This window comes from Halichoerus grypus, chromosome X (genome assembly GCF_964656455.1).
Source record: "Halichoerus grypus chromosome X, mHalGry1.hap1.1, whole genome shotgun sequence".
Classification (NCBI taxonomy): domain Eukaryota; kingdom Metazoa; phylum Chordata; class Mammalia; order Carnivora; family Phocidae; genus Halichoerus; species Halichoerus grypus.
The window spans coordinates 16,122,697-16,135,073 of record NC_135727.1 but is presented as its reverse complement, the minus strand read 5'-3'; the positions used below and the strand labels follow the sequence as shown (position 1 = coordinate 16,135,073).

The following is a 12,377-nucleotide window of genomic DNA, read 5'->3' as shown; positions in this document are numbered from 1 at the left end:
CTGGGAGTACTTGACACAGTGCTTGGTACAAACTAAGAGCTCAGTCAATAATGTGGTGTATGACTCCCACCAAGTTTATTCTGATAAACTCGCTGAGTGACTCACCTGGTACCCTTCGCCTGAGCCAAAGGGTCTTTCGCACTTTTTTGTCTGAAGTTTTTCATGTCGCCATTAAAAAATGTTTTTGTCTCTCTATGGACTTGGCCAGAAGTGGCGTCTAAAAACACCAGCTTGGGAGTGTTCTTCTTCATGTTTTTAAAATGTGTTTTGAGTTTTGTGGATGAATCCATGCCATTTATAAAGGCTTGGAAAACAAAAGGAAGAAGATTAAAACTGGAGTTTTGACAACGAAGGCAACAGAAGGCGAAGGCTGTGATGGTGGTGGGCCAGGGCACGGCGGCCGCCTACAGGCAGGGAGGGCCATGCAGCGGGATGGTGGGGTGCAGGGTGCCGCCCAGCGCACGGGCCTGCTCCGGCCTCAAAGCACGAAGGGGCCACCTCTGAGGAACCTGCCCTCCTTCCTCTGCCAGGCAAGAGTGGCAGGCCAGACGGCAGCGGGCAGCGGGCTGCTTACCCCTCCTCCCGACTCTTCTTCTAGCCTCGATTCTAGTTGCTGCCTCCTGCCTGCACCTGGCCCTGCTCCGCCTGCTCTGTTCTCGCCGCATCTGGGCCAACCAGCCGGCAGCCGTGTCACCGTGTGCTCCTCCGTTTCGCCACGGGCTCCCTTGAGGCGAGGTCCCCTCCCCTCTGTGTCCTTGCTGCCCCAGTAGAGGGCCTGACTTGCATGTTCGTTTCCGTTTGTGGGGTAAAGAGTGCCTCGTACTGCTGCACAGAGCGGTTCCTACCCAGGAGGGACTCGGCCAGGCATCTCAGACAGCTGGGACGGTTCTCTCCGGGAGCTGGAAAGCGGCAGCCCGCCTGTGGTCGGTCACGGGTGCCGTACAAGGCCGGGAGCCAGGACGTGCTCGTAAGCCTCGCATCCGGGTGAGAGCTACTACCTACAGCCTAACAGCACAAGCTGTACAAGAATAACGGTCGCCACCGTAGTGGGCTTTCCCGAGAGTTGCCTATGCGTCAGGTACTGTTCTTAGCACGACGTGGATCACCCCATTGCAATCTCGTGCTACCCTAGGAGGACCACATTCGCTTCCCCTTTTTCAGGTAGGGAAACTGAGTACAGAGAGGTTCAGTAAGGTGCCCAAAGCCACACAGCTCAGAAGCAGAGGAGCCCCTAGATGAACCCAGACAGTCCAACTCCTACATGGTGACTAACAGAACTCAAAAGGCAAGCAAACCTGATGGATGCAGGTCATCAAAGGAATCGTCGTCACTTTCCGACTCGTCCTCGTCGTCCGCCTCGTCGTCCTTATCGAACGTTTTATCGTCGTCCGCCTCGTCGTCCTCCTCGTACGTTTTATCGTCGTCCGCCTCGTCGTCCTCCTCGTACGTGTTATCAACAAATGGTTCTGCAGCCTAGGATGAGAAAAGAAGTCATGATTACATCTAATATTCCGTCAGCCTGACTTGGCTATTTCAAAGAAAACAGGCTTCATGCTGGACTGATTGATGGCTATTTTTCATCATTTCAATTAAAAGGTAAAAAAATCTAACCTCTTGGGCCCCAAGACTACAGGGGACAGAACAAGTGGCCCTAGTTGTGTCTTTCAGTTAGGGAAAGACACTCCAAGAATGAAAAACTTCCCCGAGTGGGAGCCATGGTTGGCATGGGGCCTCTGCCTGCTCAGAGTCCGAACTAAGCCAACGGAGGGCCAACTGATGGAACAGCTTAAAAAAAAAAAAATTCTTGGCTGCCTCTTGAGGGAAACTTCTCAGGCCAGCAGGCTAAATGAGCTTTCAGGTGGTGACTCGCTGCATTTTCCAGAAATGACATTTGTATTCTAAATTGTCATGATATGAATGACCACACTGGGGAACTGGAAAGAGCTAAAATACCAGTCTGGTAGCACAAAGGGTAAAGGGCATAGAATTTGGAGGGAAAAGGCCTTAGAGGCATGCGATGCCTCAAAAGATAGGATGCTGGGGTAAGCAAATACTTGTGAGATCGACCCCAAAAAGCACTTACCATAAAGGAAAAAAACTGCTCAATTTGATTTCATGAAAATGAACTTCTGTCCATCAAAAGGCATTATATGAGAGTATGAGGCAAACCACAGCAATACCATTACACATGTACAGGGCCCATAAGCAGAGGGGGGAAAAACTACACATCAATAAAAAGGAGGCCAGCCACCAAACAGAAACATGGACGAAGGACTTGACAAGGCACTTCACCAAAGCAGATCTCCAAATGGCCAAAAAGCAGATGACAAGGCACTCGAGTTCATCAATCATCAAAAACCACTGATCAACTCGGTAGTGTGCAAAGTAAGAACTTCTATGCAACAGCGGACCGCGCGTGAAGACAGGCTGCGAACTGGCAGAAGACAGATGCAGCACAAACAAGCAAGGAAGTAGCAGCATCCAGAACAGCTGAAGAACCACAAGTGAGTGAGAAAAAGACAAGTATCAACCCAAAGGCTTTGGGCACAGACCCGAACAAGCATCTCACACAAGAAAAAACAGGACAGCTAATTAAGGATAGAATGTGCTCCACCTCTTTCATAATCAGGGACATGCGAGCGAGATGCTTGAGTTACCACCAGACTGGCAAAAATGGCAAAGTCGGCAAGAAGGTGAAGCGACAGGATTTCTTACGCACTGCTGGTGGGGACACATAGACTACCTTTGAGGCATTTGAATCTGTCTTTCTCGTCCGCTTCATAATTTCCTCAATTCTCTATTTAAAGGGAAATAAAAATTCAAACATGAATACAGATTTAAAAAAAAACCCAACGGTCCTGAAGAAGTTGATTACTTCCATTTTCCACAAGCAGATGCATCAGAACTGCTCCCAAGCCACGGATTTCACCACCTTGAGACCTTGAGGCGGCTGCCGCGGTCCTCCCAACCCCAGTGTCAGCCATCCAGGAAACATCTGGAGGGGCAGCAGCTATACTAGCCATCTTAACCCCGAAAGCCAATTACCTTTCACTCCTAATTTTGTAGACTTAGAAATTCATGACTTAAAAGCACATACTATTGCAAACCAGTTAAGACTTTTTAACGTTTTAGTCTGAACAGACCATGACTGAAGCGGATATTAATGGAAAGAATGCACCCCAATGATGTGACCTTGTCAGAAGTCTGTGGCTGCGAAGAGTACACACACAGGAGGGAAAGAATTTTCTCCCTGGTGCACACCTGGCCTCCTCAGGGTGACTTATCTCCCAACAGAGAGGCCTTGCAGCCTGGACTGGGGCCTCCTCTGACCCCAGACAAGCCAAATGAGTTGCACAAACTGAGGTCCCACCTTACAAACGGCCTGCACCTCGGCCTTTGAGAGAAGCCTGCACCTGCTGCTCCCTCCCACTCAGTTGCTGCAATGTCCAGCCCAGTCCAGAAGAAACTAACTTCTACCAACCACTCCCATGACCGGAGTGATTCTGTTCAAAGGGGCTTTGTTCCCAGGGGTTTGTGATATTGAGGTGTCACTGTACCGGTCACCAGTGGTCCGTGATGGACAGGTGAGGTCAATAAGAGAGACCCTTCTACGTAGGAAGGGTGAGATCCTTGGATAAGGAAGAAGAGAGTTGCAGTGGGAAAACTACCAGAGGCTAGCACACCGCTTACTTGTGACTTTGAAGAACACGTTTTAAAATCATGTGCCCAACATTATATTCGAAACGAACCAAACTCCCAAAACAGAAAGAGTACCTTTTTTCTCTCTAATCTCTCCTGCAAATTCTGTAACATAATTCTCTCCTGTTCCTTCTTGCGTTTTTCAGCCTCCTCCTGAGCTTTTATTTTGGCGGCCCCTTTCTAGAAAATTTGCATAAAAATACCACTTACTCTCAATATATGAGTGATAACTGAGAACAGCAGCTGAAAAAGTTAAATAAAGGTTATCCAGCATAAAAGAATGTAACCTTCTGATTGACAGTACCTATACGCACGACATTCGTAAATTCTCAGTTTTCAAAACATTAGCTAAAAATGCACAAAACCAGGCTAACCATCGTCTTGAGGATTTAGAAGCCATGTCAGTCCCCTCCAGGACCTCAGGGTCACCATTCCAGCACAGGGGTCAGCAGGCCACTACAGTTCCAAAGTCAGTGATTATGTAGCTATCCATTAACACAGCAACAGGGGCCAAAAGTCTTACACCTTTCAAAAGCACTGGGAGGATCCTTAAAGGTAGCTTCCCGAGGAATGCAAATGCACACAACCACTTACGCGACATACAACTGATTTTATTAAGTGATACACTAAAACTGGAATATTAAGTAGGCTGTGTTAGTAATTCAAGCTGAGTGGAGTCTGAGCTCAGTTTGTGGATTTATTTACCAGATGATTTGAATTTGCATGGGTGAGACATTCTTACTGAGGAACTGGAGGACTTTAAACTTTTAAAGGCAATCGTAATTTTTATCGTCTCTGTTCAGGGGGTATGTGGACTGCAGCTGTGAGCGCCACCAAAGAGCGCAGGATTGGGAAAACTCACACAGGACATTTAATCTGTGCGAGCAATGGGACTTCCTGAAACCAAGCTGCAATGTTTATATAGACAAAATAAAAAACTACTAATTTATAATTCTCAGCTTTCTGCTTCTGTTCCACTTGGAAAATATTCTAGGACTTTGCCGAGGGTGGCTGGCCATGACCTGCAGCAGCACTGGGTAGCAGCTAGACTATAATGGAAAACTGCAGCCAGAGAAGGCTGCATCTGCTCACCATCTTTCTTGGAGAAACAGATTTTTGCCTTGGGTTTCAAATGAATTTTAGAATCTGGTTCTCAACCCCTGATAAAGTAGAGAGCCAGCAAACCTGCAGTAGCACTTTCTGGTCTTCTGGATCTGGACATCCTTTCTTTATTTCCTTCTGTTGTTGCCCATCTTCTAGTTTCAAGAATTCTTCTTGTTGGCCTTCCACAGCTTTCCCTGCTGCGTCCTTCATTTTGCTAACGACACAGCACATTTAAACAGCTCTTAGTATTTGTCTCAGTCTCTACCATATACAGCTTGCAGTAGTACGTGCATTTTTTTAAGTCATCTCTACGTCCAACATGGGGCTCGAATTCCTAACCCCAAGATCAAGAGTTGCATGCTCCACCAACTGAGGCAGCCAGGTGCCCCCGTACATGCATTTTTTTAAAAAGATTTTTTATTTATTTGACAGAGCGAGAGAGCGAGATTCACTTACTTATTTTAGAGAGAAAGAGTGCACCGCACACGTGCGCACATGAGTGGGGGGAGGGACAGAGGGAGAAGGAGAGAGAGAGAATCCCAAGCAGGCTCCACGCTCAGCACGAAGCCCAACGCGAGGCTGAGATCTGACCTGAGCTGAAACCAAGAGTCAGATGCTCAACCAACTGAGCCACCCAGGTGCCCCTGTACATGCATTTTTATAGTGAAACCGCTTATATATAGGAACACAACTTATACTTACACCAGACTCACTATATTTTCTATGTTACTGCACAGAATTTACACAATTTCACCTTTTTATTTATTGTTTTAAGATTTTATTTATTTAGGGGCGCCCAGGTCATGATCAGGGAGTCCTGGGGTCGAGCCCCACATCGGGCTCCCTGCTCAGCAGAGTCTGCTTCTCCCTCTGACCCTCTCCCCTCTCGTGCTAACTCTCCCTCTCAAATAAAATCTTAAAGATTTTAGAGTGCACACGCACCTGTGCCAGTGGGAGGCAGAGGGAGAAGGAAAGAAGCAGACTCCCCGCTGAGCCTGAAGCAGGGCTCAACTCGGGGCTTGATGCAGGGCCTGATCCCACGACCCCGAGATCATGACCCGAGTTGAAACCAGGAGTCAGACGCTCAACCGACTGAGCCACCCAGGTACCCCAATGTTACCCTTTGTAAATGGGGGAAACTAGCTCTTGGTAGTAGAAAAAGATTTTTATCAATTAGTGGGCTACTCTGCATTTTAAAAGGAGAGAGGAAAAAATGGCACTCCTTAACTGTTAAACACATGGGGCCCTCCAAAAGGCCTCATTATACACATGTTCACACCCAATCTCACACATGATAATTTAAAGGAGGATCCAGTAGTGCCCAGAGGGAAGCCCATCCACAATGACCAGTATGCAGGGCTTTTAAAATGTTAAATGAGGGGCGCCTGGGTGGCTCAGTCCTTAAGCGTCTGCCTTCAGCTCAGGTCATGATCCCAGGACCCTGGGATCGAGCCCCGCATCGGGCTCCCTGCTCGGCGGGAAGCCTGCTTCTCCCTCTCCCACTCCCCCTGCTTGTGTTCCCTCTCTTGCTGTGTCTCTGTCAAATAAATAAATAAAATCTTTAAATAAACAAATAAATAAAATAAAATAAAATGTTAAATGAGCTGTTTACACGAAGCAATGAATGATGTTCTTCAAGTTAACATGTTGTTTTTGCTATTCACAACATCCCTTCTTTCTTCCAAACCCATATAAAGTGTACTGAAAGCATGTGACTGCATTTCAAACACTTAATACTTTAAAACAAACTCAGGACTGTAGTTATTCGGTGCAGGCAGTGGACAGAGGTTTATATTCCAGGGCCCTAAATCAAGTGAGCTTCAAGACTGAGGGTCAGGAAACCTTGAGATAGAGTTAGAATGAACCCAAGTGTACATGAGGTTTGCTGCCCACAGGAAAGCCTTCCGGGAAGGACTGATGAGATTGAGGTGTCACAAAAGTCACTGGAAAGCACCCCTAGCAAAACATGAGGAAGTACACTTTCCAGGTTTACAAATTCTAAAGTTACAAAAGACTTCTGAAACAAAGAAAGGGGCTGACCCCAGTGAATGCCAACAGAAACGGCCTGGCGCGATCACTCGGATGTTCCTGCTGAGATATGGGACCTTGACCCAAGTGCTGGCCTCCTTACGCATCTTTTCGCACGAGGCATGGCTACCGCAGACGACTACACCCTCTCTCTACAGACCAGCATCCTCTCTGCTGGAGATGCTTTCCCCATTTGTTTCGAAGGCAACGAGTCATTTCTGATTCACACTGAAGAAAAAGTCAGTTACTCTTCGATTATCTATGGTACATCTAACCTGAAGGTACATTTTGACTTTCAAAATCTGGGCCCCGGCCAAGACTGAGTGTATAGGAAGAGTGGGTTTGTGCTGACCTTTGCCCCCTTTCCTTTTGTATTCTTTCTTCAGTTTCTCTTTGTTCACGAGCAAGCCGTCGTTTTTCTGCCAAAATTTTTGTTGCCTCCTTGGCATTCATAGTCCCTGGTGTGCTTTTATTACTAGACTCTAGTTGAAATTAACACGGAAAACAGTTAGCTTAGGGAACTTAACACCCTTAAGTCCAATAAAGAGATGCAAGACAACCAACAACGTTAAAAACCCAAACAATATGCACACGGTCTATAATTTACAAATAACTAGCAATCTAGAAGTAAGTGATTACAAAACAGGTTTGGTTCAAAACCCCAACCCCACTCCCAATAACAGAATTAGTAGTTTGTCTCTTTTTAACAACTACTTGCTCCAAAATGAAATAATGTACTCCCACGCTGGCTTAGCCGTTTTGAGAGATATTTGACTAAACTGATCTTATGGGGAAAAGGATTAAGATACACTGAATACAGAGGAAGACAAACTTATGAAGTATAGAAAGTCTATAAGAAGTATATAAAATATATAAAGTCTATATGAAAGTATACAAAGTCTATATGAAGTATACAAATACCTGACTAAACAAAAATATATCCAGCATGCATTTTGAAATTTGTGCACAATTTTTACTAAATAATTACTACTTAGATGAACACTGGTAATGATATATTATATCTGATTGATCATACAGTGGCTAACTACATGACCAAAGAAACTAAGACATTCAGTAAAATAAGGTGACCACATGGAGGCAGACTGTAATTATTTCAGTCCACATGATGACTATTTTAAATAAATCACATGACAGGGATCTTAAGACATCAGGAATGAATAATTTATAAGAAAAAGATTATTCCTGTGATTAGAAAAATCACTGTGAAAATCCTTCAAAAAGAAAGATTTATTAGTGTATTTAAAATGTTATGGCCTTGGGGCGCCTGGGTGGCTCAGTCGGTTGGGCGTCTGCCTTCGGCTCAGGTCATGATCCCGGGGTCCTAGGATCGAGCCCCGCATCGGGCTCCCTGCTCCACGGGGAGTCTGCTTCTCTCTCCCCTTCTCCCTCTGTGTGTGTGCTCTCTCTTTCTCTAGTTCTCACTCTCTCTCAAATAAATAAATAAAATCTTTTTTAAAAAATAAATAAATAAATAAAATGTTATGGCCTTTGTATGGAAATCACCATCAGCTCTCAATGGACACCTGCTCAGCCACAAATGGCCAGATGTGCTCTCTCCAAGGATGGACGACACCTTAGGGCCATTCATGGAACTATCCACTATCAGAGCTGGAAGGGACCCCAGGGATCACCTAGAGCAATGAGCTCATCCAACCAGTACTTTTTTGTTTTTTTTAAGGTTTATTTATTTGAGGGGAGGGGGCAGGGGAAAAGAGAGAATCCCAAGCAAACTCCATGCCGAGCGCAGAGCCTGACGCGGGGCTCAATCTCACGACCCTGAGATCACGACCAGAGCCCAAACCAAGAGTCAGATGCTTAACTGACTGTGCCACCCAGGTGCCCCCCAACCAGTACTTTTAACATCAGTTCCAAAAATGGATTTCCCAAAACAACAAGGGGGTGGGGGTGAGTAAGAAGTAAACAGTGTATCAATGATTGGTTAAATTCTCTTTATCAAAAGAAGGCTCGCTCCCTGAAGTCCTCAGAATTGGGGAGTAAAACAAAGGCGACCATTCCCAAACTACCTTAAGATTTTCCATGTTGCCAAAATAAACTTCTTAGTGAAGGAGCTTACCTTCACAGACCATCTGCTTTCGGCTCACGGCCTCGGAGCTGTTCGCGGTTTTAGGCACTCCTTCTCTTTTCTTTCCAACAGTACCTGATGCATTTGGTGCCACCAGGCTACGGTGAACAGGGATTACTTTATAGGAAAGAGGAGACTGTGACTGTTTTGACATGACGGGCGACGGAGATGGGGGACGATTCTTTTGCATTTGCCTGCCGGAAAAAGTAACCGTTAATGGGGGAAATCTGATATGGTTTTGTAATAGATATGTGCTAATTAAGTTTATAATGTGCCATTTCATAAAATATCACGTCTTGATATTATGAAATACTATTTTAGGATGGGGTAAATCCATTTTTAAAGTTTTTTTCCTCTTTATATTTACATTGTGATGTATACTACATTATTTCATTTGTGAAACACTGATGTGAAATTTATCCTGGTAAAATACCTATGAGGAACAGGTGCAAATAAGCCACTTACTTAACAGTGACGGGGGAAGGCGGGCGCCGCCCACTCACAGAAGACGACGGCCATTTATAACACGGTATGTGCGACACCGGGCGCTTCTTGGTAGCAGGCTTTGAGGCCTGTTTGTCCGGCTCTGATTTCTGAGCAGAGCAAGATCATCAGATTAAGAAATGAGCATTTACTTACTGCAGCTGGCTTTTTTTTTTTTTAGACAAAAATACCCTGAATATAATACAATTAGAGCTCCTTAAACTCCCCATTTTCTTTTCAAGCATGAGAATTAGGTACAAATATATTCTTCTCGACTAACCATTCAGATTACAAAATTCAAGGTCACAGAAATAATTACCGTAAAACATCTTTCACTTCAAAACCTAATTCTATTTCTAAATCCTGATTAAGAGGTTTGCAATATTTCTCAAAAAAACTTTTCTTCACAGTTTAGAAACAGTTCAAATTGCTACTAAAAATGAACTAATATTCCAGCTTTGAGGGGAAACTATACAACAAATATCAGAGAATTTTAAATAAAGTTATCCTATTTTACTAATTTTATTACAGAATGCTATAAATATTAACAAGTTGCTTATGTTGTGAAACCTGACCTATCATGACCTATACAACTAAATATACAGATTTTAATAGAAAATTTGTCAATAAAGGGCACTTGACAAACCTGTGGAGAGTCACTCACTTTCACCTGGGAAGATGTTTCCGTGCCCACCTTGGGGGATGCCTCGGAGGACGCTCCCACACTCTCTTTGGGGAGTGCCTTCACACTGGCCTCAGGCGATGCTTCCACCGTGGCCTCGGGTGACAGGCCCACACTAGCCTTGGGAGCCGCTTCCACACTGGCTTCCACACTGGCCTCAGATGACGCTTCCATGCTCACATCGGGGGATGCATCCATGCTCACCTCAGGAGATGAGTCCAGGCTCACCTCAGGGGACTGGTCCGCGCTCACCCTGGGGGACGGGTCCACGCTCGCCTCGGGGGACGACACGTCCACGCTCACTTCAGGTGACGTTTCCATTCTCTCAGGGAGTGCTTCCATACCTGCTTCACGTGATGCCTCCGTGTTCCCTTCAGAAAACCCTTCCACGCTCGCCTTGGGGGCCGCTTCCACGCTCGCCTCGGGGGCCGCTTCCACGCTCGCCTCGGGGGCCGCTTTCACCCTCGCCTCCGGGGCCGCTTCCACGCTCGCCTCCGGGGCCGCTTCCACGCTCGCCTCGGGGGCCGCTTCCACCCTCGCCTCGGGGGCTGCTTCCACACTCACATGGGGGGCCGTGTCCACCTTCTCCTGGGGAGGCCCTGCCACGGCTGCCTTGCGAAGCACTGTGGTATTCTTCAATTCGTCACTGCTATGGCTACGCAACGGCATGTTTATATACTGGATTAAAGTACTGTGGGTGCCTGTGGGTGAATGAGGACAGAATGAAATTGCATACACTCAGAAACCGGACAAGACGGAAATGCACCACGTAACAGTATAAGAACAGGAAGACAAAAAAGAGAGACTATGTTCATTAGTAAGTTGCAGGAACTACCCACAACACATAAGTGTTTAGTGAAAAGGAACCCAGACAAGGGACAGAAGCATCTCGAACTTGGTTACTTCAGAAGCGCCACCATTAAGAGGTGTTGTGAAAGCAACAATCCACTACAGATGAAAAGAGGATGCTTCTCCAAAGTTGATGTTTGCAATAAGCCAGTTCTCTTTTAATCATACTATGGTTTTGAATGATTTTCATAACACAAGATATTCAATACTTTTAAAAAGTGATCTAGAACAACTTCACCAGGGCCAGAGATCTTACCATTTCAAGTGATTATGTAAGAAACTCCACATATGGCTATTTTAATATAAAAAAAAAAAAAAAGAGCACTTTCTCCCCCATACTAAAAACTATAATAAGACATTAATCAGAATGGGCTAGATTTTCAAGGTCTCTTCCATCTTTAACAATCTAAATATTTTTTGCCTAATAAATGGATAAAAATGGTAACACTTAGTACCAGTAGAGGAGGAAAGAAAGTGATAGTACCAATGTTGAGAACCAGGCAGCCCCACACTGCTGGTGGGGTGTGGATCTGTGTATGCTCCTGGTAGGAGGGATTGGGGCCCAGGCAGCCCCACACTGCTGGTGGGGTGTGGATCTGTGTATGCTCCTGGTAGGAGGGATTGGGGCAATAAGGCATCAAAAGCCATTAAAAGGACCTATTTTTTGTTCCCACAATTTTACTTCTAGATCTATTCTTAGGAAAAAACCAGACATGAAAACATGTAATAAAGTTACTTATAGCATTATTGATAATATTGAAACAAAACTATAATCCAAATATTCAACAGGAAATTGAGAAAATACTAAGGCAGTCATTCACAGTAATAATATACAATTTCTAGACATAGAAAATGGTATATATATATATATATATATATATATATATATATATATACACTTTTAAAAGAACTTATTTGAGAGAGTGCCTGCACACACAGGGGAGGGGCGGAGGGAGAGGGACAAGGAGAATCCCCACTGAGTGGGGAACCCAACGCAGGGCTGGATCCCAGGACCCAGAGATCATGACCTGAGCCGAAGTCAGATGCTTAACCAACTGAGCCACCCAGGCGCCCCCAGAAAAACGGTATATATTTAGACAAAAGCAGATCAAAAAAACAAAAACAGGTTACAATCCTATTTTGTGAAGAAAACATATAAACAAAATATTCAGTTACCAGTGAGTTACTGGGATAATAAGTTACATTTAAAATTTTTTCTACACTAAATATTTATTGCTTGTATAACAAAGAAAAGTAAGTATTTTTTAGGAAGTATTTGGTGGTAGCTTTTGTAAGACTTGGTAAATTTGTCACCTCCTCTTTAAATCTGAGTGGTAAACTTTTACATGATCTCATCAAATAATCAAAATAGAACAAATTACCAAAGACTGACTACTCATGAATAAACAATCTGACTGACTTAAATGT

At 44.8% G+C, this 12,377-nt stretch overlaps 1 protein-coding gene across 12 annotated transcripts in view; it reads right to left on the bottom strand.

Annotated features, from left to right (window-relative positions):
• The window catches only part of MAP7D3 (MAP7 domain containing 3), a 34,079-nt gene that overhangs the window by 2,948 nt on the left and 18,754 nt on the right, over positions 1-12,377 (bottom strand). For 3 of the 12 annotated variants that reach the window (XM_078064641.1, XM_078064640.1, XM_078064636.1), the window contains 9 exons: positions 10,065-10,801; positions 9,401-9,528; positions 8,927-9,129; positions 7,184-7,313; positions 4,885-5,017; positions 3,775-3,879; positions 2,744-2,797; positions 1,296-1,473; positions 106-304 (listed from right to left, as the gene is read on the bottom strand). In XM_078064641.1, coding sequence (XP_077920767.1) covers positions 106-304; positions 1,296-1,473; positions 2,744-2,797; positions 3,775-3,879; positions 4,885-5,017; positions 7,184-7,313; positions 8,927-9,129; positions 9,401-9,528; positions 10,065-10,801 — 1,867 coding nt within the window. The remainder of the gene's footprint in view (positions 1-105; positions 305-1,295; positions 1,474-2,743; positions 2,798-3,774; positions 3,880-4,884; positions 5,018-7,183; positions 7,314-8,926; positions 9,130-9,400; positions 9,529-10,064; positions 10,802-12,377) is intronic. The other 9 variants (XM_078064647.1, XM_078064649.1, XM_078064639.1 and 6 more) reach the window with 8 other exon arrangements.